The 27,524-nt window shown below is 41.5% G+C and overlaps 1 protein-coding gene across 9 annotated transcripts in view; it reads right to left on the bottom strand.

The window, feature by feature from the left end:
- tjp1a (tight junction protein 1a) overlaps nt 1-27,524 on the bottom strand; it is a 423,741-nt gene that overhangs the window by 297,305 nt on the left and 98,912 nt on the right. For all 9 annotated transcript variants that reach the window (XM_034191454.1, XM_034191483.1, XM_034191493.1 and 6 more), the window contains exon 2: nt 23,521-23,716. In XM_034191454.1, coding sequence (XP_034047345.1) covers nt 23,521-23,716 — 196 coding nt within the window. The remainder of the gene's footprint in view (nt 1-23,520; nt 23,717-27,524) is intronic.

Here is a 27,524-nt window from a genome sequence, read left to right as displayed (position 1 = left end):
GAAACTAAGCGGAGTTAGCAGCTTGGAAGATCAGCCAGTGATGTCACCACACTAACGTCCACAAAATGTCTTGTAAATCACCCCAGAGGTGTTATCAGATTACAAAAACAGTGTTTTCATCTTTAGAAGTGCTTTTACGTAATATATGAGAAACATGTTATATTTACACAGAAACAAAGTGGTTTTGGAGCGCCAGAGAGAGACCAGCCGTTGACATCACGGTGCTGCTCAACTGTGATTGGCTTCCACCCCTGCCCCTCAAAAAACAAACAAACAAATAAAGAACAACAACAAGAAAACAATAAAACAAAAAAACAATCAAACAAAAACACAGATTTGCATGATTCATAACATAAAAACAGGAAACAATGTGAGTTTTTAACATTTGAAAATACCTTTTAAAATAGGTCAAGGTTAACCATCTTTGAACTTGTCCAAGGTCTGTGTCCCAAGAATGTTCCCTGTGAATTTTTAAACTCTGGCAGTAATAGGACTGGAATTATGCTGAACACGAACAGAAGGGCGGCCGGACAGATGGCCAGACAAATAGACGTACGGACAAAAAGCCTTTGCAATACCCGATGGCCATATTTGATGGCCCCAATTAAAAATGGAAATACATTTATTGAGCAAAGAATAGATTTTGTTTTCTCAGAAAGAAATGTGTCTGTGAACTAAAACGTTGCCTTTTCCAAAGGACGCATGTGCTTCCAAAATAATTTAAGTGTTTAAGTAACTCACAAAGAAATCAAACACTGAGAACAAATTATATGTTGGATGCAACACTTTTCTTTTCTCTCTCTCTTTTTTTCCTCTGTATGGCCTGTCCAGCACACCGTATACACACCTTCATGTGCGCACCTTGGAAGTCAGGTCCTTTAAAGGAACACAACGTTTGATTTTCTCTTATTAAATACTCTTGTTTCAACAATCAAAATGTGCATCTTGACTTCACACAACTTCTATGGACAATATGTTTCTTTCTTTTGGCTGCTACTGTTTTGCTCAGGTGCAAAAGTGTGTGTGTGTGTGTGTGTGTGTGTGCGCACACACGCACCCATATGTGCTTTTCTGCTTGTAATAACATCTATGCAACACCATGTAATACAAGTTACAACATAGTACAGGAAAAAAACGGCATCCCAGAAGCTTTGAACATGCTCGAACTACTATGTTGTGGTCTCATGTCACAAGACATCTATTTGTCATGTAGGTGCTGCACACAAGCTGCAGTAGGACGTGAGTTTTTGTGTGATCCTGCCGTAATGCAAATTATTATTGCATCACGGTGACGTGCATGTCTGGCTTTATGCATATAAATCCAGCCCCTCTTCAATTACAGGATTACAGATTACAGGTGAATGGGTTGTGCGTTCATTTAACAATTAATATTTGTTTAGTGTATATAATGTATATATTTAATAAAATATCATACAGTGTTAGTTGCCATTTCAATTTCCTGGAGTCTGGGAGGATATTTTCAAATCAGTCTTTCAGTCTGACTAATAATCCAAAACCAAATTTTATGGTTGCTCAAATCCAATTTGGTTCACATCCCAAAAACAGATTCAGATGTGCAAGATGAGAATAATTACTGAACACCATTTATGTAATTCTAATAATATTAAGTTCTTACCTTCTGAGCAGGTTTTTTTAATAGCTTAGATCAGTAGTCAGTTACAACCACAGAAAATCGTAAAAAGGGCACAGCTTCACTTTATGGAAAAGCATAGTGGAAGCTAAGCTTAGGAAAGAGGTGAAGATGTTTGAGCAGCAAAATGGCTTCATGCTCAGAAAAATAAAAATGAATGCGATGTTGGAGGAGTATAGAGAAGGCCAGGAGTTGAACTGCATGTTTGTGGATGGAGAGAAAGCTTATGACCGACTTACATAGACATCAGAGTAATGTCTGTGAACTCAGAGTAGATGGATTTGGTCCAAGTTTCAATGTTGAAACTCCAACTTCATGTGCCTATAAAAAGTGCCTTTTTTAAAGAAAGAGTTCAGAAATGTTCAACTTCCAGCCAAGGGCGCAACTTAGAACTAGAAATTGGGGGGGGAGCAAAGTGCAAGGCCTGCAGGGCCGAAGCCCATAGGTTGGGGCCAACGGTTTCTCTATAAGCTCAGATGCATTCTGAACATCCAGAACAGTAATTTTAATGTTTTGAGAAAACCATAAAGTGGACACCATTTGACTTATGCAATTTGAAACTGTGGATATAAGTACTTTATTCTGAGAATAGCCAGCATTGATTTTATTAACATCCTGGTGTAAATAAGGTATCACCACACGTGTAGAACTCAAAAAGTATTCATAAATATGAAAGAACTGGCTCTTAATAATTATTAACTATTGCATACGGTATTTATTTTTCTCAAGATTTGTTTTTTGCATAAGTTTGAAAAAACAACAGATCATAAGTTTAGCATAAATTACTTATCATGAATTTAATTTCGAAGTGGCACTAATGACAACACTCATACTGAACATAATTTCGCTTACATAGACTGATTTTGGAGATCAAGCAATGATTGCTGATGGGCTTTCTGAGGTCCCAGATAGCTTTTCTGATTTCCTTTTCTAACTTTCAGAATTTAGTAAATTAGCAAATTAGATGTGCCAGGAAAGGCATTCGGATCTGCTGTGGTGAGCCTGAGTAAAAACAATAAGGAAGCTGACAGGACTTACTTACTCTTCAGGGTATAATCCAAACTTTGCCCATTTCTGTGACAGGTTAGGTCAGGTCCCGTCTGAGAGTGACGCATTGGTGCTGTGCATCAGCACAGCACCACACTACTCCGTGACAGAAATACAGTGAGGAAAATAAGTATTTGAACACCCTGCGATTTTGCAAGTTCTCCCACTTACAAATCATGGGGGGTCTGAAATTTTCATCTTAGGTGCATGTCCACTGTGAGAGACATAATCCAAAAATAAATAAATAAATAAAAATTCAGAAATCACAATGTATGATTTTTTAAATAATTTATTTGCATGTTACTGCTGCAAATAAGTATTTCAACACCTGCCAATCAGAAAAAAATTATGGCCCTCAAAGACCTGTTAGTCCGCCTCTAAAAAGTCCACCTCCACTCCACTTATTATTCCAAATTAGAAACACCTATCTGAGGTCGTTAGCTGCATAAAGACACCTGTCCACCCCACACAATCAGTAAGACTCCAACTACTAACATGGTTAAGACCAAAGAGCTGTCCAAAGACACCAGAGACAAAATTGTAGACCTCCGAAGGCTGGAAAGGGCTACGGGGCAATTGCCAAGCAGCTTGTTGAAAAAAGATCAACTGCTGGAGCAATTATTAGAAAATGGAAGAAGCTAAACATGACCGTCAATCTCCCTCGGACTGGGGCTCCATGCAAGATCCCACCTTGTGGCGTATCAATGATCCTAAGAAAGATGAGGAATCAGCCCAGAACTGCACGGGAGGAGCTGGTCAATGACCTGAAGACAGCTGGCACCACTGTTTCCAAGGTTACTGTGGGTAATACACTAAGACGTCATGGGTTAAATCATGCATGGCACAGAAGGTTTCCCTGCTTAAATCAGCACACGTCCAGGCCCGTCTTACATTTGTCCATGACCATTTGGATGATCCAGAGGAGTCATGAGAGAAAGTTATGTGGTCAGATGAGACCAAAATAGAACTTTTTGGTCTTAATTCCACTCGCCGTGTTTGGAGGAAGAAGAATGCTGAGTACCATCCCAAAAACACCGTCCCTACTGTGAAGCATGGGGGTGGAAGCATCAAGCTTTGGGGATGTTTTTCTGCACATGGGACAGGACGACTGCACTGTATTAAGGAGAGGATGACTGGGGCCATGTATTGCGAGATTTTGGGGAACAACCTCCTTCCCTCAGTTAGAGCACTGAAGATGGGTCGTGGATGAGTCTTCCAACATGACAATGACCCAAAGCACCCAGCCAGGATAACCAAGGAGTGGCTCCGTAAGAAGCATATCAAGGTTCTGGAATGGCCTAGCCAGTCTCCAGACCTAAACCCAATAAAACATCTTTGGAGGGAGCTCAAACTCCGTGTTTCTCAGCGAAAGCCCAGTAACCTGGCTGATCTAGAGAAGATCTGTGTGGAGGAATGGGCCAAAATCCCTGCTGTAGTGTGTGCAAACCTGGTGAAAAACTACAGGAAATGTTTGACCTCTGTAATTGCAAACAAAGGCTACTGTACCAAATATTAACACTGATTTTCACAGGTGTTGAAATACTTATTTGCAGCAGTAACATATAAATAAATGATTAAAAAATCATACATTGTGATTTCCAGATTTTTTTTTTAGATTATGTCTCTTACAGTGGACATGCACCTAAGATGAAAATTTCAGACCCCTCCATGATTTCTAAGTGGGAGAACTTGCAAAATCACAGGGTGTTCAAATACTTATTTTCCTCACTATATGTAAAATGTGTTAGTTGTGTATGAGAAAACACTGCTAGCCATTAAGTTGGAAACAACTTGGTTCTCAAGGACTCCCATTTTTAGAACAGGTCCCAGGTTATAATCACAGAATGAAACACACATGCCGTTGTAAGGAATCAATCCCTTTCCTCAAGTGCAATGGCAGTGATTGTGCTTCAGAAGATAAAGACAAAGAGAGGACCTGCTGATCAGCAGTGAATAACTAATAGTCAACATCCCAAGTGAGTTCTCAGTTCAACTACGTTTCAGACTTCACAAGACAATTGGGATATATATATATTAACTTGACAAAAATAGCTTCAAGGGAAAGAAATACTGAAATGTGAAGTAGATCATTTCTTCCATCTATTATTCATGCTTCACATTTATACTCTTAGACATGCTGTGCACCACAAGAGGATCAAAGCTAATGTATCTGGGTGATATGTTTCAAGCATCCACTGCTTTTACATTCACTGAGAGCTCAACAAGGTGAAATGGATATTAAAGTCTTTTCCAGACACTAGCTTTGATAATTCTGCTGATGGAAAAGGACAGGCGCAACTGAAAATCACTGGCCGAGTCCAATGGAAATGATGCAGAATAAGTGTTTTTATGCAAAGAGGATCGCAAACACAGATACAAATTCTGCTGCCATATTATCATCTAGAGCAGTACTAGAGAAAGGACAAATAAAAGATGAAAAGAATTTTTACTTCTTTATGAATTTACAGACTACATATTTACTGAAATACAACAACTTGAAGATCCGCACTGTGAATGAACTTTAGACACAAAGAACAATTTCTTAAACTTTCAGTACATGCCATTGCTGAATGTATAAGAGACAAGAACCAATGGTTTTAGTAGCCAAGGTAACAAGGGTTTATAAATTGATTGCAAACAAAAGGAAACTTTACACTTGTCTGTCTGAACAAACCTAAATAATTCCCACTGTGCCAACATTCTTATTGAAATTAAAAGCCACAAAATAACAAAAATTATTTTATTAAAAGACAACAACCTGCCTGAAATAGAACGTTTACTGGTCCTCACCTGCATCCATCAAAACTAACTCAGCCACATGGGGTGTGCAGCCAGTACATTCTGAGTACCGGTCCCAAGCCCGGATAAATGAGGAGGGTTGCGTCAGGAAGGGCATCCGGCATAAAACAAGCCAACCCAACTATGCAGACTCAGAATCGAATTCCCATACCGGATCGGTCGCGGCCCGGGTTAACAACGTCCGCCACCGGTGCTATTGCCCAACAGGGTGCCGGTGGAAATTGGGCTACTGCTGGGCGAAGACGACGAAGAAGAGGAGGAAAACGTTGCCACGAACAGCGGGAGAAGAAGAAAACTAGAAGGGTGGAAATGAGAGTAGGGACTTTGAATGTTGGTAGTATGACTGGTAAAGGGAGAGAGCTGGCTGATATGATGGAGAGGAGAAGGTAGACATATTGTGTGTGCAAGAGACCAAGTGGAAGGGAAGTAAGAGCAGGAGCATCGGCGGTGGGTACAAGTTGTTGTACCATGGTGAGGACAGGAAGAGAAATGGTGTTGGGGTCATTTTAAAGGAAGAGTATGTTAAAAGTGTGTTGGAGGTTAAGCGAGTGTCTGACAGGGTGATGAGTGTGAAGTTGGAAATTGAAGGGGTGATGATGAATATCATCAGTGCATATGCTCCACAGGTAGGTTGTGAGATGAAGGAGAAAGAAGATTTCTGGAGTGTGTTAGATGAGGTGGTGGAGAGTGTGCCCAAGCATCAAAGAGTGGTGATAGGAGCAGACTTCAATGGGCATGTTGGTGAAGGGAACAGAGGTGATGAGGAAGTAATGGGTAGATATGGTATCAAGGATAGGAATGGGGAAGGACAGATGGTAGTTGATTTTGCAAAAAAGGATGGAAATGGCTGTGGTGAATACCTACTTTAAGAAAAGGGAGGAGCACAGGGTAACATATAAGAGTGGAGGAAGGTGCACACAGGTGGACTACATTCTTTATAGGAGATGCAAGCTAAAAGAAATCACAGACTGTAAGGTGGTAGCAGGAGAGAGTGTCACTAGACAGCATAGGATGGTGTTTGTAGGATGACTTTAGAGGTAAGAAGAAGAAGGAGAGTGAGAGCTCAAACAAAGGATCAGATGGTGGAAGCTGAAGGAGGAAGACTGTTGTGTGAAATTTAGCGAGCAGGTGAGAGAAGCACTAGTTGGAGGGGAAGCAATTTTGGACAACTGGAAAAGTACTGCAGATGTGGTGAGGGAGACAGCTAGGGCAGTACTGGGTATGACATCTGGACAGTGGAAGGAAGACAAGGAGACTTGGTGGTGGAATGAAGAGGTCCAGGAAAGCATAAGGAAAAGAGGTTGGCGAAAAAGTTTTTGGGATAGTCGGAGAGATGAAGAAAGTAGACAGGAGTACAAGGAGATGCGGCGTAAGGCGCGAAGAGAAGTGGCAAAAGCAAAGGAAAAGGCATATTGCGAGCTGTACAAGAAGTTGAATAGTAGGAAGGAGGAAAAGGACTTGGTACCGATTGGCCAGACAAAGGGACAGAGCTGGAAAGGATGTGCAGCAGGTTAGGGTGGTAAAAGATGCACATGGTAATGTGCTGACAAGTGAGGAGTGTGTGCTGAGAAGGTGGAGGGAATATTTTGAAGAGTTGATGAATAAAGAAAATGAGCGAGAGAAAAGGCTGGATGATGTGGTGAGAGTAAATCAGGAAGTAAAAGAGATTAGCAAGGAAGAAGTGAGGGCTGCTATGAAGAGGATGAAGAGTGGAAAGGCAGTTGGTCCAGATGACATTCCAATGGAGGCATGGAAATGTCTAGGAAAGATGGCAGTAGAGTTTCTAACCAGATTGTTTAATAAAATCTTGGAAAGTGAGAGGATGCCTGAGGAGTCGAGAAGAAGTGTGCTGGTTCCTATTTTCAAGAACAAGGGTGATGTGCAGAGCTGCAGTAACTACAGAGGCATAAAGCTGATCAGCCACAGCATGAAGTTATGGGAAAGAGTAGTAGAAGCTAGGCTTAGAAAACAGGTGAAGATCTGTGAGCAGCAATATGGTTTCATGCCGAGAAAGAGCACTACAGATGCAATGTTTGCTCTGAGAATACTGTTGGAAACGTACAGAGAAGGACAGAAAGAGTTACATTGTGTGTTTGTGGACTTAGAAAAAGCTTATGATAGGGTGCCAAGAGAAGAGTTGTGGCATTGTATGAGGAAGTCTGGAGTGGCAGAGAAGTATGTTAGGGTAGTGCAGGACATGTACAAGAATAGTGTGACAGCGGTGAGATGTGCAGTCAGAATGACAGACTCATTCAAGGTGGAGGTGGGATTACACCAAGGATCAGCTCTGAATCCTTTCTTGTTTGCAGTGGTGATGGACAGGTTGACAGATGAGATCAGACAGGAGTCCCCATGGACTATGATGTTTGCAGATGACATTGTGATCTGTAGTGAGAGTAAGAGAGCAAGTTGAGTCTAGTCTGGAGAAGGGAGATATGCTTTGGAGAGAAGGGGAATGAAAGTCAGTAGAAGCAAGACTGAGTACATGTGTGTGAATGAGAGGGAGTCCAGTGGAATAGTGCAGTTACAAGGAGTAGAAGTGGTGAAAGTAGATGAGTTTAAATATTTGGGGTCAGCTGTTTAAAGTAATGGAGAGTGTGGTAGAGAGGTGAAGAAGAGAGTGCAGGCAGGGTGGAGTGGGTGGAGAAAGGTGGCAGGAGTGATTGTGACCGAAGAATATTCAGCAAGAGTGAAGGGGAAAGTTTACAAAACAGTAGTGAGACAGCTATGTTGTATGGTTTAGAGACAGTGGCACTAACAAAAAGACAGGAGGCAGAGCTGGAGGTGGCAGAGCTGAAGATGTTGAGATTCTCTTTGGGAGTGACAAGAATGGACAAGATTAGAAATGAACGTATCAGAGGGACAGCTCAGGTGGGACGGTTTGTAGACAAAGTCAGAGAGGCGAGATTGAGATGGTTTGGACATGTGCAGAGGAGGGACCCAGGGTATATAGGGAGAAGGATGCTGAGGATGGAGCCACCAGGCAGGAGGAGAAGTGGGAGATCAAAGAGGAGGTTCATGGATGTGCTGAGAGAGGACATGCAGGTGGTTGGTGTGACAGAGGAAGATACAGAGGACAGGGTGAGATGGAAACGATTGATCTGCTGTGGCGACCCCTAACGGGAACAGCCGAAAGACAAAGAAGAAGACCTGCATCCATCCAAACTCAGTGTTTCAGACATGAATATGCAATCGTTTTTATGGAATTACTGATGGAAAATTTGTATACCCACTCACTGTCTCACAGGTTCTATTAATCATATGTATGCCCTGCTAAAGATCTTTAATCTGACCAAAAATTAAACACATAACTCAAGATCCAACTAGAGCACTGTGTTCGTAGAGCGCAAACCTCTGCCAATACTACTTTCCAATTTTTGGAAAAAAATTTCAAGGTCATTGTTTATATTTAGGTTATGGTTATCAGAACGATTTCTAGAATGTTTTCCTAATGTTACTTCCTTTTATATATTGACAAATCATATTCATAGTTGAGGAAAATTTGACAAATATATTAATTGTAGTCTTACCACCTTTCTTGCTCCAGATTTCTTTCAATGACTAAACTATGACTTTGGGTAACATTACCAGAATGTTCAGGGAATGTCTGGATGAAACATATCTTTAGGTGACTTTATGTAACATGACCAGAATGTTCCGGGAACCAAAAAAGAAGCTTTCCTTAAAATGTTCGCAGGATGTTAGGCTTCATGTTTTCAAAACATTTCAAAACACACACACACAACAGCATGTGGCTTTTGAATGCATGTTGTGCCATCCTGTAGGAGCATGTACAGAATATAACAACAAAACAATTTACAAATATAGCTAAATCTTCATGAAAACTTTATTTAGTTTGTTTGTGATTGGGCTCAAAGACCAGGCAATTAAAACCAGTGGTGGGCACACTTCCGATAATCCGATAACAGATAATTATCGAAGATAATGTTTTCATTATTGGATTCTCTTTTTAGATACATTTAAAACCATCATCGGACTAATTATCTTCCGATAAATTACCGTCCGATAACTTTTAGACCGATAACGTACTAAACTAAGCTGAACAATGAAAAACATTTTTAAAACTGTTAAAGCTGTTGAGACCTACCTGTTAAAAGTTTCCTAATAGACATGTTGTTCTATCCTCTACAATCAGAAACCACTCTATCATCTGTAAGCAAAGGAGAACTGGTGACCAAAAAAAAGTCATTTCCTTTAATACCATACTAATATAATCGCAATGTCACCAAGTCATCCAGAGACATACATGTTTAACGTATGGTTTCAAATTTTAACCACTCACTTTAGACAAGTTATTTAAAATTATTGTCATGTCTGAAGTTTATAAAGTGAAAATATCAGATATATGTTTTCGTTTTAAAGTAATGTGCTAATTTTAAGGTTTTGTGAGCACATGCTGCGCCAGCCAGCAATGCATTATGGGTAGCATAAGGTAATCTCAGACATTCACGGACAGGACAAATGCATTTCAGACACTCTGTTCAGGGTCCACAGATAACAGCATTAACTCTAGTGCCTAAAACTCTCGTGAATATATTCTCTGGGTTTATAGACACGGATTATCTGGAATTTTGTTTGACATTTTTTCAAGGCCGCTACTGCCATCTACTGGCCAGGAGTGTTCATGGCAGTATTAAACGTCTGGGTACATGGCTGCTCTCAAAGTGTTGGTATTGTCCATTGTCCAGGCGCTTTTTGTGTGCATATATTTGGTAACTTTGTATTCTAAAACTACGGTTAGAAGTAATTCCGACTCCTTATCGGTCCACACGAACGAGGTTGGCGCCATGTTTTTAGTTTTTGTGGAAGTGATGACAAGAGAATAAGGCTCCTGATTGGACAGAATTTTAATCAGTACCGCCACCCAAAGGTTTGGCAGACTAATTACAACACATTTATACGGTTTGATGTGGATGGATTTTTTTTTTTTAAACGACGTCGTGTGGATGAAGTTTTTTCCCCAAACTGAAAGGGTAAGATATTCGGTTTTACAAATACCTGACAACGTGTGTACATGGCCTTATGTCTGTGAAAGGCACTATATAAATAAATTTACTTACTTACTTACTAATATTGAGTGCAGGTTTTACATCATAAAAGTTTTAAAACATGCAATTGCGATGACACTTCCAGGGCGCCGTAAAAATGCCTGTTTTTACGAATAAAAATGGAATATTTTACAAAAGCACATTTATCTTTAAACCAACACACGACACACGTCACATTAACGTGTTGGTTTACATAATGGATTACTGAAACAATCACTGTTTAGCACTTTTACCCAGAATGCTTTGCAGTCTGTGTTTGTTACAAAACCTCAGAATTAGTGCCTTATTCAACATTAAAAGATATATGTTATATTTTAACTTTGTACAAATGACAGAATTGACATTAATGGAGTTATTCTATCAGTATTTTCAAAAAACTATAAGTTAGTATGACTTTATTTTTCAAGACCTCCGCCTGACTGGAGTGTTGAAATTGATAGGGAGCTGGCCTTATGGCTGCTCTTGGTGTGCCTCTGTGGTGGGAGCGATGTTGTAAACAAGGGCTTCCAACAGGGGCAGAATGTTGAAAGAAAAATGATTATGATTATGATTATGATTAGTAAAGAGTTGATTACGTGGGTACTCTCGGGATTTGTCTGTGCTGCTTCCTGCAGGGGGCAGCATGGTCTAACATTCATTGCTTATTCTTCAGGTCATTTACCGCTTTTGATGCTTTCAAAAATGGTCGTGTTAAAAATCAATTTCAGCTCTTTAGTAACTGCAAATGTCCCATAGACGACACCGGAATTTATTGATTATCTGTAACTTCTGCTACATTTTTGGGTGGTTTATCGGTTTATCTTTATCAAAGATAACTTTTCAGTTATCTTATCTGTTATCGAAGTAAATTTTTTGGTTATCTGTGCCCACCACTGATTAAAACTCATAACTCGCAACTAAAATGTTATAAATAACTCCATAACTGCTTTCAGACTAGGTAAAGAGATATCATATCATAATATCATACCATAATACTGAAGCCACTCAATTACTATTATTCATTCAATAATGCACAACAATAAAATGTCAAATTTGTTTAAATTATCCATCTCAGTCTGAGCCCAAACACCTGTAAGAATCTGAACCTGAATTTATTTATTTTTTATTTTATACAGAAATTTATTTATTGATTGACATACCTTGATTAACATACCTTATAGTAAAAAAGCCACATATATTCTTGTGTAAATTCCTGTAAATCCACTCAAAGCCACTGTGTCTTTTTCCCATGAAAAAAGTCTACATTAATAAAAACTCATTTAAATTCTTGTGTAAATTCATGCAGCCTAAATCCATTCAAAGCCAGTCTTTTTTCCCAATGAAAGAAACTCTAGATTAATGAAAAACGTCACATAATCTTTTCTAAAATCCTGTTTGAACAGCACAATGTTTATTTTCCAGAGAGAGAAAAATTCTTACCGTGTTTCCTGAGGGCACAGTTCACTTTTCCCGTTTATTTTATCTTTCAGGTGTGTTGATGAAGCCAGTGACAATTCCACGGATTCTTGTCCTTATCAGACTTTTTCAAACAATCTTTCTCGCCATCTTCTCTCTGTCCGACGTCGGTCCGTGACAGAGACGTGCTGCACAAGTCTTCTTTTAAAAACTTTAGCACTCTAAAGGTTTGCGATGTCCACATGCTACCTTTAGCTTTACAGGAGACACACAGCGTCGCCGCAGCAAACCAACCAGTCTCACTGTCGCAACAACCAGGCTTTTTTTTTCTCAGCGGACACTGATTTTTATCACTATCCGCGGACTGCCGCGGTCTTATAAAACTTGCACGATGTCATTAAAAAAAAGAACACTTTGCGAAAGACATTTTAAAACTCAGTGACAATCATGATTACAGAGTAAAACACTAACACTAATCCATGGAATTTCGCGGATCCACGGATTTTTCACAGCCCTGCATTTCTTTCAGACGGCAAGAGTTTACAAAAAGACGGAAAACCGTCCAAAGACGGCGAATAAGCATCCCTGCATATAGGGCCGATTGAGAAGTTTTGAGCCCTGACCCAGAAATAGCAGGATGTGGGTCTTCATCAAGTCAACATTACTCAAGATTGTGCCCAGTGAGTAAATTTCACACATTCTCGAACAATGCTGTAACTCAATTCAGTTTTATTTAAATTATCGAAAAAGTGTTTGGGTGGTGGCATGGAGGCACAACAGCAACAAGAAAGTCCAAGGTTCAACCCCAAATCACTTACCGCCCCGGGACCAAGCACCAGAGATCGGATGCCTTGTCCCGGTGTGCACGAAGATGAAGTCAAAACTGAGCTGTCGGATCCACCGGAGTCCATCATTCCAGAGTCCACTATCGTGGCAACCTCACCTGGGACGTTGAGAAGACCATCCGGGAGGCTCTGGAACGGAGCCGGGACCCCGGAACTGGTCCGAGGAACAGACTTTACGTCCCACCAGAGGCTAGAGCTGCAGTTCTGGATTTCTGTCACGGTTCCAAGCTCTCCTGTCATCCGGGGGTGCAAAGGACCGTGGCAGTTATCCGGCAGCGCTTCTGGTGGGCGTCCATGGAGGCTGACGTCCGGGAGTATATCCAGGCCTGCACCACCTGTGCCAGGGGCAAAGCCGAGCACAAGAAGACCCAAGGGCTTCTCCAGCCACTGCCAGTGCCTCATCGCCCATGGTCCCATATCGGCAATACGGTCCCAGGGCAATACCACCATCCTCACGATAGTGGACCGATTCTCCAAGGCGGCCCACTTCATGGCCCTCCCAAAGCTCCCTACTGCCCAGGAGGCTGCTGACCTCCTGGTCACCACATCGTCCATCTGCATGTGATACCAACTGACACTGTCTCGGATTGTGGTCCCCAGTTTTCCTCTCAAGTCTGGAGGAGTTTCTGCAGAGAACTGGGGGCCACCGTGAGCCACTCGTCTGGGTACCACCCACAGACGAACGGACAGGTAGAACGGGCCAACCAAGAACTGGAACAGACCCTTTTGCTGTGTGACATCCACGCATCCGATGGCCTGGAGTAACCATCTGGCCTGGATTGAGTATGCCCATAACAATCAGGTGTCTTCTGCCACCGGCCTCTCCCCATTTGAGGTGTGTCTGGGGTACCAGCCCCCATTGTTCCCGTGGTGGAGGGAGAGGTCGGTGTGCCCTCTGTCCAGGCCCACCTGTGGAGGTGCCGTCGGGTGTGGCGCACCGCCCGTTCTGCCTTGTTGAAGACCCGGACAAGGGCTAAGGCCCATTCAGACCACCGGCGGACCCCGGCCCCTGCATACCAGCCTGGGCAGGAGGTGTGGTTGTCTACGAAGGACATTCCCTTACAAGTGGACTCCCCGAAATTGAAGGACATGTACATTGGCCCCTTCAAGATCCTCAAGGTCCTCAGCCCGGCCGCAGTGAAGCTCCAACTCCCAGCTTCACTGCGGATCCACCCCGTGTTCCATGTTTCCCGGATCAAACCACACCACACCTCACCCCTCTGTGCTCCCGGTCCGGCGCTGCCTCCTGCCCGCATCGTTGACGGGGAGCCGGCTTGGACCGTGCGCCGGCTCCTGGACGTCCGTTGGATGGGCCGGGGGTTTCAGTATTTGGTGGACTGGGAGGGGTATGGACCCGAAGAACGCTCCTGGGTGAAGAGGAGCTTCATCCTGGATCCGGCCCTCCTGGCCGATTTCTACTGCCACCACCCGGACAAGCCTGGTCGGGCGCCAGGAGGCGCCCATTGAGGGGGGGGTCCTGTTGTGTGGGCCGCCAGAAGAGGAGGTACTGCTGGCCCACCACCACCAGATGGCGCCCTGCCTGGAGTGCGGGCTTCAGGCTCGAGAGGGCGCTGCCGCCACGGACACAGCTGGGGGTGACAGCTGTTACTCATCATCTCATGACAGCTGTCACCCATCTGCACTTCATCATTCTCCTCCATAAAAACCAGACTTCATCTCCACCTCGTTGCCGAGATATCATCTACCAGTAGAGGTAACTTTCTCGGCCGTTGTTTTTGTCTTTTCAGACAGTGTTTGCTTCTGTATTGTTTGCAGTCAGTTCTGTGAGTGCTCGCAGCTGGAGGCTGAGTTTATGATACGTGGACAGCTGATGTCTTCGCTGCCCACGCCAAACTGTTGATAAGTACTCATTACTACTGCACATGCCAGTTTTCTGGATTAGAGGTGGAGGTGGAATTCCCACCATTTGTTATTACTGGGTGTGCACACACCCACCTTTGATTGTTTCTGCTCCTCGCCAGCAGTACCAGATCCGACGCTCGGAGACGGTGGCCACCTGGGGACTCGGGACTTGGCGGCTCCAGTATTCTCCAGGTTCAGTGGCGGAGGAAATCGTGTGGTTCCGGTTCTTCTCAGGACAGACATCTTCTATCCTCGAGCCTGCCCACACGTCACCTTTGTGATTGACTATTGTCTTACATTCTGTAATCTGTTGTATTGTGGTTGTGCTCATTCACAACAGTAAAAGTGTTCATTTTTTACTCTATCATTGTCCGTTCATTTACGCCCCCTGTTGTGGGTCCGTGTCACGACACTTTCCCAACAGGGGGATTCCGTTGTTGCGTATTTGACCCAATTATTCAAAAGAGAACTGGAAATACCCGAAGGAGTGGAACTTCAGATACAACGCGCTCACAGAACCCCCCCCCCCCATTCAAGCCGAAGCCAGGTGAGCGAACCAGACATATAGTGGTCAATTTTCTGAAGTTTGAAACTAATGAAACGCTGTTGAAAAAGGCCTGCAAAGAAAATACGAGTCGCAAACCAGCTGATTCAGTTTGATCACGATTATCCAGCGGAAATCGTCCAGAAAAGGCGCTCTTACCTGGATATTAAAAGAGTGCTGAAAGAGCGAGGAATTCCTTTCCAAACTCCATTCACAAGGATTAGGATCCATTGGAAAGACGGCGTTAAGAGCTATGACACCGCTGAGAGTGCTGCGCGGGACATGAGAGACAAAGGAGTCCCCGTGCCCATGCCGCATGGCGAACACGGAGGAAGAGATCAGACATCTGCAGCGAGTGAGTGGCAGCGCGCCGGCAGCGGGGGAACCAGCAAAGATACGGCACAATGCACACACGAGAGATTCCGGGAATACGAGCGGTAGTAAATGACTACTGTTTGACTGATTAAGGCTATGTTATGGACTTCTGGTTTGCGCCTCATACAGTAGTAAGTAAACAATTAATGATTAAGCAGTGGACAATGAGGGGAGAGACGGGCCTAATTAAGCAAAAATGCCGACGGGGGGGGGGGGGGGGGCTTTGGGTTGTTTTATGTTGGACATTGCTAGACCTTTGATTCCATCCCCAGGATGTGCTTGTGAGTCTAGGAGCAGGCCCTCACCTTTTGTGGGGACTCCCTGCCCACCCACCAACAGAGACAAGAGGAGAGGTTTGGAATATACCTCACTGTGGAAGTCACACGTTTCTTGTTCAGGTTGTTCATATGTATGTTTGGTTTGTTTCTTTTGTTTTACACTGTCTGGGGGCACACATATTGATGCAAATCTACAAATACGAATATGCTAAAGTTTATATCCTTTGAATGTAAATGGTCTAACAACTCCAACTGAAAGGGGGAAGGTTTTACAAAAATTGAAAGAAGGAAAAAATTCAGTTTGCTCTACGCAGGAGACTCATTTTAAACGATCAAGAACACGAAAAACTTAAAAAATTAGGATTCAGAAATTCATACTACAGCTCATTTAAACAAGGTCGTAAACGTGGAGTTGCAATTTTGATATCTAACTCTACAAAGTTTGAACTAAAAAAGGAGATAAAGGAAAAAGAAAGTCGCTACATTATAGTCAAAGGGAGGCTGGGATGACACAATGATTACAGTAGTTAATATCTATGCATCTCCCGAAAGTGATAAACAGTTCTTCAAGTCTCTGTTTAATGCTATTGCAGTTGAAGCAGAAGGAACTTTGGTTTGTGCGGGTGACTTGAACATAGTTTTGAATCATAGGCTCGACACAACTAGTGCCAATGTAAGTAAAAGGACTCTAACTAGATTTGTAAAAAATATCCTTAGAAGAATTAGGATTGACTGATATATGGAGGACTATGAACCCCTTTGAGAAAGATTTTATGCATTACTCTGCTTGACATAAGACACACTCTTGGATAGATTATTTTTTTTACCAACAAATCAGACATATACAAGATTGAGGAATGTAAGATTGGAAGCGCAGACCTATCTGATCATAATGCTCTATATATGAAAATTAATATATCTAACAGGAAAAAACAGATATTGTGGAAGATGAATTTGGGCATTTTAAACAATGAAACAATAGTAGAAGACATAAAAGGAGATGTAAAACAATATACTGAGAACAATAATGGAGAGGTAGACCCAACAGTGTTGTGGGATGCTCTTAAAGTAGTAATCAGGGGAAAACTTATAGCCAAAACTGCATGGTTAAAGAAAAATAAAATTAAAATTTATGAAGAATGTTCTGAAAGACTCAAAGAACACGAGCTACAATTTGTGAAAACAAAACACAGAAATCGCTCAGCAATTCAAGATAAAAAAAAAACAAATTCATAATATACTAATTGAAGAAATGAGAAAAAAGCACGTCTTTTTTAAGCAAACTTACTATGAAACTGGCCTAGAGCTACAAGTTATTAGCTAAAAGAATAAGAAAACAACAAACATTAAATACAATTAACGAAATCAAGTATCTAGATAACAAATTAGTTTATAAGCCAGAGGGATATTGAAAGAATATTTACAAACTACTATAGCCAACTATATTCACAACCTCCTTCAGGGAGTGAAGAAGAAAAGAGGAATTTTCTTCAACAATTTGATCTTCCATCTATAGGTTTGAACCAGAATAAAGTCCTCACAGCAGAGATTACAAAGGAGGAAATATTGAAAGCCATAAGCGCCCTGAAAAACCATAAAACACCAGGAAGCAACGGATTTCCCCCAGAATGGTATAAAGTATTTAAAAATGACCTAATAGATATCCTACATAACTCCTTGAATTGGACTTTAAAAGAAAATAAAATGCCAGCTTCTTGGTCTGAAGCAATAATATCAATTATCCAAAACCAGGCAAGAACAAACAAGACTGTGCAAGCTATAGGCCCATCTTGGTATTACTGTTGTGAAAGTGTAGGAACACGGACCCACAACAGGGGGCGCAATGAACGGACAATGGAGGAAGGTGAATAACAAGGTTTACTATTGTGAAACGAGCACAATGAATACAACAATCACAATTTGGGGTCGAATCCGCTGGTGTCGTGTGGGCAGGCTCGAAGGTAGGAGATGTCCGTCTCAGTCGAACCGGAACCACCCAGATCTCCTCTGCCACCGAACCCTGGAAATACTGGAACCGCCAAGTCCCGAATTCCCAGGTGGCCACTGCCTCCGCTCGTCGGATCCGGTACTGCTGGCGGGAGAGAGCAACAACACACAGGTGTGGATGCGACAGCACCCAGTAACGGAGAGGGGAGAAGCCGCCTCCACCTCTTGTCAATGTATAGCAGGAAGGTGAGTACTATCCAAGCAATGTAGCTACCAGTAGTCAACAGTCCTGAAAAGGTTTAACAAGTTTTAGCTGGTTGTTCAGAATATGAATGCAGAGAATGTTACCTCAGTCTTAGGCGATATCTCGGCACTGAGGTGGAGACGCCGTCCTCCTGATATACCTCTGTGCTGAGTGGAACAGCTGTGTCCAGTGATGGGTGACAGCTGTCACCCCGGCTGCTCCCACAAGGCGGCAGCGCCCTCTGGTGCCTGGAGCCCGCACTCCAGGCAGGGCGCCCTCTGGTGGTGGTGGGCCAGCAGTACCTCCTCTTCAGCGGCCCACACAACAATTACTCAAGGATTCAAGGATTCAAAGGAATTTTATTGTCATATGCACAGAAAAACATGTTCCCTGCACAATGAAATGTGTACTGCATTTAACCCATCCTAATTGCCAGTAGGAGCAGAAGTCGCCATTAGGCGCCCGGGGACAGAGACTATAAAATTTATACACCAATAATATCCAAAAGACTAAATACATTTTTATCAGACTTGATCGATGAAGACCAGACAGGATTTGTACAGCAACGTCAGACACATGATAACATTAGGAGGACATTACATATAACAGAGAGAGCGCAAAGGGAAAAAATAAGTACAGTTCTTTTGAGTATTGATGCTGAAAAAGCATTTGACTCCGTAAACTGGAATTTTTTATATTTGGCGCTGGAGAGAATGGGATTCAACTCTAAATCTATAGAAATCATTAACACACTTTATTCGCAACCAACAGCCAGAATTAAAATAAATGGAAATTTAACTGGGGAAATTAAATTGGAAAGATCAACCAGACAGGGATGCTGTCTCTCCCCATCCCTGTTTGCTCTTTTTATCAAGCCCTTGGCACAAGCGGTAAGACAAATACCAAAATAAAGGGAGCCATATTAAAAGAGGCTGAACATAAAATCGGACTTTTTGCGGATGACGTGATTGCTTATCTCGAACAACCAGAGAAATCTCTCCAGGAACTAATGGCACTGTTAAAACAATTTGAGCACCTGTCTGGCTATAAAATAAATATTTCTAAAACACAAGTTTTAAAACTCAATTTTACTCCAAGCAGATAAATTAAAAAACATTTAAATTTAAATGGGGAATGCAATCTATTAAATACTTAGGGGTTGAAATAACGTCAGATTGATCAGATATCAATACAAAAAACTTTTCACAGGTACAGGAGAGAATACAGAATGATATTGAAAGGTGGTCTACATTACCTCTGGACTTCAGCTCTAGAATTGGAATTGTAAAAATGAACATTTTGCCCAGGTTTTTATTTTTATTTCAAGCATTGCCAGTAGGGCTCACCAACACACAATTTGTGACATGGGATAGAATGATTTCAAGGTTTATTTGGGATAATAAGAGACCTAGAGTGAGATTTGGAATTCTCCAGCTGCCCAAAGAAAAAGGGGGAATGTCGCTACCCAAGTTAAAAGAATATTATTACGCATGCCAGTTGAGATATCTATACTGCTGGTGCAATCCCTATTATAATGCAAAATGGAAAGAAATTGAGAGCGGTACTTTAGAGGAACCCATACAAAATTTGGTTGGAGATAAAGATGAATATGAAAATTTAAAATCAAATTTGGACCCTATACTAAATCATACCTTGTCACTATGGTTTAAAATACTCAAAATGTACAAGACTGGAAAAAGTGAATTAAAGCTGAAATGGGTGGCATATGACAGCAATTTTAAGCCAGCAAAATATGACCAAAATTATAACTACTGAACAATTAGAGGGATGACAGCTTGGTGTGTACTGGAGGAAAATGGGCAGCTGAGGAGTTTTGAAAAATTAAAGGAACAATATCACCTTGGAAAGCATGATTTCTTCAGCTATAGTAGAGAAGCTAATAATCATTCGATTATTCTTCTCTACAAGAGTCAAGACAGAAGTCAGACCACCAGAGCAAGAATTTTAGCTGAGGAAGCTTCTGCGAGTTGAAGCGAAACGTCCTCGCGTCAAGCAACCCAGTCCAGTCGAAGATTCAAGCTTCTCTACTATGAAAACCACCTGGACAACTGTGAGCCTACACAGAAACATTCTTCCGCTATCTACAAATGAGGGATTATTACAAAAGTGAAATACAGGGGAACTCTTCCACAGGAGAGAGTGGTATAATTCAAACAATAACTAAAGCCTATAAAGACAGTAACATCAAAATAATAACAACAATTTATAAAGCTCTAACTGAGCATGATAAAAACACAACTGAAAAGGTTAAAGGTAATTGGGAGAAAGAGCTCCACATAAAAATTGATGATCAAGACTGGATAAATATGTGGAGGCATCATCACACTACTACCAGCTCTACTACACACTACTACCAGGGAGTTTTCATGGAAGAACCTGATCCATTTTTTTTATTACACCCAAACTTAAAAGTAAACGGTTAAAAATATAACAAACATGTTGGCGGGAATGTGGAGGAATAAATATAGACCATGCTCATATCTTCTGGAAATGTCCAATTATTGTTATGTTTTGGGAAATGGTTTGCAATGTACTTTGTGAAGTGTTGGGATATACAGTTCCATTAACACCTGAACTGATTTATCTGTATAATTTTTCAGAAGACACCATTTCACATAATGATGTACATTTGTTTAAAATGATGTCATTAGCAGCCAAAAAATGTATAAGCAGGACATGGGGCACAACATCTGTGCCAACAAAAGACCAATGGACATCAACGATAAAAGACATTTATCTAATGGAAAAGATAACACATAGATTGAGATTACAAGAAGTGAAAGTGGAAAAACAATGGGGAAAATGGACAATATATAATGCAAAACTGAAGATATAGTGTCGCCCAGGTATGTGTGTAACCATTTGTTCTTTGTTTATTGTGTTGTTTTTTTCCTTTTTTGCACTGTTAAAAACCAATAAAAATAAAGTAAAAAAAACAAAACAAAACTATTGCTTGTGTTTCAAAATTAGAAACTGACAGGAAACTTCTTGCCAGCAGTCAATCACACTGACAAACGTGCGCAGGTGTGTGGGTGTGTTGCATCACTGAGCTTGTCGAGGCTGTGCACGTCCTTGACTGTCACATCACCCTGCCACATCTTCACTTCCAAACCTCTTTCACATCAATAATGGAGAATCTTTTCACTTGAACACAATCATAATGAGTCATAACGAGTCACTGTCCTGCTCAGACGACATGCTGGCTGCTGTGAGAGGGCACAAATAATGACTCACTGCAAAGGAACACCAAACAGCTACCAATTACTGAAGTACTGAACCCTCAAAACACACACACACACACACACACACACACGCTGTCAACATGAGATGTAAGTGAGGGGGCGGATGAGGAAACGTCACACTGTGAACATTTATTAAACCAGACATCCACAAAGGGTCAAGAAATACAAAAAAACATAAGCGGCATGTGTATGTGTGTGTGTGTCTAAGAGAGAGAGAGAAACATTCAAAATGTTGTAAGATGGAGATTTATCATAACATGTGTCCCTGCTGAGGTTTCATACCGCATAATACTTAAAGCTACTGTATAGTGTGTAGGATTATGGGAAGTTTATTAGCAGAAATGGAAAATAGCATTTGTAACCATCTGTTCATACTCATGAGCCCTTCATATGTACATGATGGTGCGCCGGGCCCCCTTTTGGAGACCACCATGCTGCACCACCATGATGACACAGGAACCCAAAAGGAACATGAGGAATCAGTGGCTGCTCCCAAACAGTAAACTCCAGTCGGCTCAGATGAAGCCCGTCCAAAAGAAGAAGAGATTGCAGCTCCTTGAGTGGCCAGTTGAGGCTGACTCCAAAAGCAAGCAGGTTCCCATTCAGCACTGTCTTAAAATGTCCAACTTTAGAACAGAAATAAACATGTTTTCCACCCTGGACCAAAAATCAGTTTTGGTCTTGATAGATAGTTTCCAGCTCCATGACGACTGCACAGGCGGTGAATTGCTTTCTGACTTCTTAGTAGAGCATGACACAGGAGTGGATTTTCACTCCTGTCCCATCCCACTCCCAGAAAAAAAATCCCATCCTGTCCCAATCCTGGACTGGAGTAAAAAAATAAATCCCATCCCGTCCCACTCCTGTAAAGATGACTCCCAATCCCATCCCGCTCCCACTCAAAATCAGTCCCACTCCCATCCCACTCCCGTATGTCTCGCGCCGTGATGATCAATCAGGGACTGAATATGTAGTGACGTGGAGATATCTGATGTCCTGTATCTGGTAGCAGCCTGTGAGCAGGACTTATGTCTCTTTTGTCCTTTATTTCACAATTATGACAGAGTTTTTGGAGCGAGCAGCAGCACCACAGCAAGCAGCGGAGTTTCTTTCTCTTTTTATTCTACATGCACGCGCGAGCGAATCGTCTGTGGAGAATATTTTATTAATTAACTACACAGATGTATAATAAAACAAATGGTGACTGGTTTCTAAACACAATTATGACAGACAGTTTTTTGGTGGAAGAGCGAGCTGTAGCAAGCAGCAGAGTTTCTTTTTTTTTTTAATTGTTTACATGTGCGCGCATGAACGGGACAGTTGGTCCTCAAGTTGGGTCCTGCAGAGGTGGAAGGACCGCTGAAAGCAGCCGTCATCCAGATTCAGCTCCTGGAGCAAATAATGATACTCTCTGTATTGGGAGCTTTCCACAACAACTCACTCCGTGTGATCAAAGTCCGTCATGTTAACTTGACTGACAACCGGAGCCGGCGAGCAGAATGGAAGCTCCTCCTATTTGATGACACACCGGGGCGAATTTTCGCAGCAAAAGCAGAGCAACACAGCGGGGGAAGGAGGCGCATCCGTCGTGAATTTGTAGCATCTGATTGCGCCCGGTGTGAACGCGTTTTGGTTTTTTTAAATAGATGAAAATCATCAGCTATTTTTGGCATTCCCGCTTCTGCCTGCTCCCGTTCATTTTTATTCCCGCCCCATCCCAATCACAGGATTGATAAAATTTTGACTCCCATCCTGTGGGAATCCCGCAGGAGTCACGTGACCCACGGGAATTCCCGAAAAATGTCATCTTCTACTTCTTAGTTTAGTTTTTAAGATATAAAGTTATGCATAACTGAGGGAATGGTTGCTTTGAGTGACAGCTACTGCGCTGACCCCGAATCTCATAACAACATCGTAACATTCTAGCAGTGACTGCTAGCTATTGTGGACAGATGTGTCATCAAGTTCAACAACCTTCTCACTTCTTCACTCATATTTTGAGATTCTGCAATGTGCTTAGTGTCGCAAATAACTATTACTGGTAGCATTTTTTACTACTTTGCTTCAGAAAGATGAATATAACAATGAAATTACATCAGTGTCGTAGTACTTTTCTGATTAGCTCGAAGCAGCTATTTTCAACCAAGATGTAGTGTAACGTGTAGGTCATAAGTACATGATCTTTCTGAGTAAACCTTACATTGGAGTCGAGCACGTCAATGCTATCCAGGCTCTTGCTGCGGTGAATGCGACCTTTAATGCGGCACAGAGAAGGTTTTCCCTGGGTCATAGGCAATGACAGAGTAGATGCTGAGGGCACTGGCATGGCACCAACCCCACTCGTGGCACCGACAGGACAATCTGAGGTGGGTGTTTCTTCATCTGATGGGGTGACCCTGTAACATAAGGAAAACAACAATAGCTGGGTCATTCCATGCCAAGTCAACCAATCGTCCCCACATGACCTCCTCAAAAAAAATCTGAAGAAAAAAAAAAAATCACAGTTGTTCCCCTACCAGAGAAATAGAATTTCCCCAAATTTTAATGATATAGCTTTAATAAAATTTAGCTTTAATATGTTAGAAAATACAGCCATTTCAAAATCACAGCATTTTTTTTTTATTTATAAAATGTGTTTTTTTGGCCAGCTTTGGAAAGCTATTTGTCCTACAGTATTGAAGCTACACCCCTGAAACTTACAGTCCTGGGTAAAATCACACTGGAAAGGCCATATCTGGCATTAAAACAATGGTAGCCGGCTTCAGGTTTGATCCAATAGGCTTTCAAAACTGCAGAAAATGCAATTTTTTCAAAACATCTCGCTTTGGGTGTGTACTGTGTCAAAATGGATGAATGCAAAAACCTTTTATTGGCATACACTTTCATGGTCAAGCTGCAACTTTAGAATGTTTCAATTTTATATTTCAATGAAAAATGTGGTTGTGAGGCAAACACTGAAATTACTCAATTTCTGTTTTTCAAAAAAATACCCTATAATTGAACACAAAAATCACCAGGTGTCCAATTGATAAAAAAAAATTGAAATTTTAACTATGTATTTATATCAGTGTCAATATTATATATACCAAGTTTCAGCTTTGGGAAAGGAACATTTTTATTTTTAATATTTTATTCATTGTATGCCTTTTTTTTTGCATCAAATCACACATGGATTATGGTGAAAAGTAATTAGATACTGTTCAGTAAGCATTGAAATATGAATTGTGTGGGTTATTACTTTTTGAAATCTGGTTGATTTGGCATGGGATGACCCAGGTGGGATTCCATGATAGATTTGTGCAAAAGTAACATTTTCAGAATGTTGCTGAAACACTACAGTGAAAGGACAAAGTTTCCGACTGATGGGTTTTGTTCATTCGAATAGTCGTCAAAGAAAGGGTAAGGCCCACTAAATGTCATTTTATTTTTTCAAATTCAATATTGCTTCCTCTTATAAGGCTTAATCATACTGGACAAATCCTGTGTGCTCATAGGTTTCTATAGAGACCCATAAGATCTGTTTTGAAGCGCAAAAATTTATGGTCTGGGTGTCACCATGTTGGCAGGACAATAGGGTTTTCAGATCATGGGTTGCCGCGGCTGTAATGCACAACATAGGGGCAGAGTTTGTGTTTCCCTGCCCGAGGCTGAACAAGTCTCACAGTCGCCATGTTTGTGAACCATCGTGTTTCCAAAAAAAAAAAAAAAAAAAAATTACATGAAAAGTAAACATTCAGTCTGCGAGTCATAACCACAAGATTAGGAGCAAAAACCTGAAGAATGAGTGACAGACATCACCTTGCCAGGAAGAGCATTTTTTTCAGCGACTGTTCAGAGCGAGCCCGAGCGGAGATGAAGCAGCCAGCCCGACGGGAGACCCACAGACAGGGGCGTCGAAAAGGGGAGAATAAGGAGAAGGATTCTAGATGCCCATGATTGACAGGGGCCCAGAGAGGCCCCTAATACAATTATGATACTGACAAAATAATATGACACTCAGTTATAAACTTACAATCACGCATATATTTTACTAGCATGTTGCCTGTGGGAGTTCACAAGCTCTGGATTGAGTTTATCAAATAGGTAGCTGACATTTTTCAAGGGTGGTAATAAATTGTGCAAAGTTTCTATAATGAGTTAGAATGGTGTGTGAGTACAGAATGTTTTTAGAACCTTAAAACTCAGTCACACAGCACTTAATGAAGGGCAACGAAGCCCTAACAAAACAAGAACTCTTTACTTTCGTTGGCATCGTTTAACCTTCGCGCAGTTTCGTTCCTGCAGTTGGTGCTTCGTCAGGATTTTTAAACTGTTGAAAAATTTGAACGAATGTCACAGAAAACCTCAATTCATCACCAAAAATGTAAATTCTTGACATTTAACGTTTGCTTAGTTTTTGTAACTTTAGCATTTACTTTGACTTTGTTCGACCAGCTGAATGTTTTCACACAGTGCAGAAGCCAGTGCTGCTGTGGCTGCATTCATGTACAGTCGGAAATTACAGGGCAAACTCTGTTTGCTTGGATTTTTTTTATCTGGGTGGGGGGTCAGCTTCATTGGGCTCAGGCACCTTATATAGGCCAGAAATAATCTTTTGTGTGGATACAATTAATTATTTTGCCACAAGCAACTGCTGAATTTGAAACAACAAAAAAATCGTGTAATTTCCGATGGTACTTGAATGCAGCAACAGCAGCAGCTGCAGCGGTGGCGGCGGCGGCAGCGATCGCCTCCTGTGTGCGCTTATTTTTTCTATTAAATATAACAATATGAGTGTAGTAATGACAATCCAGCCCTTCTGTACATGTAGATAGGTAGATGATTCAGATGATTATATAAGAGCTGTTCTGGAAGGCAGAATTCATGTTGTGGATCAGCTGCTCAGTGATCAGCTGGTGGAAATAATTGCACACACAGACTGATCAGTTTACTGCTTTGATACAGTCAATCATCTTTACACTTATATTTATTCCTCCTTTTGACCGTTTTCTGTTAGAAAACAATATATATGGCTTAGTAACATAATACTGTGATAGAGCAACCACTACAGCATATCAGCGTTTTTTTTTAATTGGAGCAAGCCAGAGTGCACAGCATGTTGTCAGACAGTGAGGATTCTGACAATGAAGGAGATGATCTCTCTTTAGTTCTGGACGAGGAACCAGAGCAGGTGGATCCACCAATGTGCGCATCTCCACAGTGGATCGTATCACGCGCTTCTGTTTGCATTGCAGTTTCTCCAGGACTCAGGCACTATGAACTCTGTCCCAGCACCGAGTCCTGGAAAGCAGAGATGCAGACACACGCTGCTCCAGCAGTGACTCCAGGTGTTTTCGTTTAAAGCGTGGAGATCAGCCTTAGCTTCAGTTTCGTTTTGTTCCTCTTTCGTCCCTTTTGCGCTCTTGATTCGCAGGCTATTCAGTGATGGGAAAAATCAAAATCTCATTCGTCGACCTTTTAACCATGAATTGTGACTTTGTGTTTTTTTCCCCCTTCGTTTAGGAATCGTCACTGCCATGTGACTGGGCCATTAGATGTTAGACCTCAACTGTTTTTAGAAGAAGAACTCAACCCTTTTATTTCCTGTTAATTACAATTTTTTTATGTTAGTTTACTGTCTTAATGTATTTAGAAATTGTTTAGGTTCTTGTTATCATATACTCACTGTTATTATTATTATTTTATTTTTACTTCTATTTGTCATTTAATCTTTAAATGGCCCATAGTGGAAATAAGTGTTTCCATTTTCTTGTGTCATCCATGTATTTCTCATGCTTTTAATATATAGATGATTTACTGCCCCCTGTGGATTGGCATGTGAGTAAATATCAATGTCAATTGTTCAGTGTTGTTAGCTAACATATGTAGCTTCTCTAAAATATTAGTCCAATCAACATTCGGTTTTCATGCCATATAACCTTGACCAGTTTGTGCGTGGTTAAAACTGCATGCAGGCATGCAGTTCTTTTCCTCTTTGCCTGCTGCGCTGAAATTGATGTTCCCTTTGCTTGCAGCATTTTGTTTCCTCTTTATGAAATCTGCATCTGCTCATGGCGATGCAGCCTTATGCCATTTTATTGGCATTGATGGTGTTACAATGCTAATCATATGTAATTAGGCTCACCAGGCATGCGCTTTCAGTTTACAAGGAGATGGGATTCATCAACTTAAGAACACAGTTGCGAACAATTCTGCAGTTTAAGA

The sequence above is a fragment of the Thalassophryne amazonica genome, chromosome 2 (assembly GCF_902500255.1).
Source record: "Thalassophryne amazonica chromosome 2, fThaAma1.1, whole genome shotgun sequence".
In the NCBI taxonomy this organism is placed as follows: domain Eukaryota; kingdom Metazoa; phylum Chordata; class Actinopteri; order Batrachoidiformes; family Batrachoididae; genus Thalassophryne; species Thalassophryne amazonica.
The sequence above is the reverse complement of the archived record's forward strand: the minus strand, read 5'-3'. Positions and strand labels throughout refer to the sequence as shown.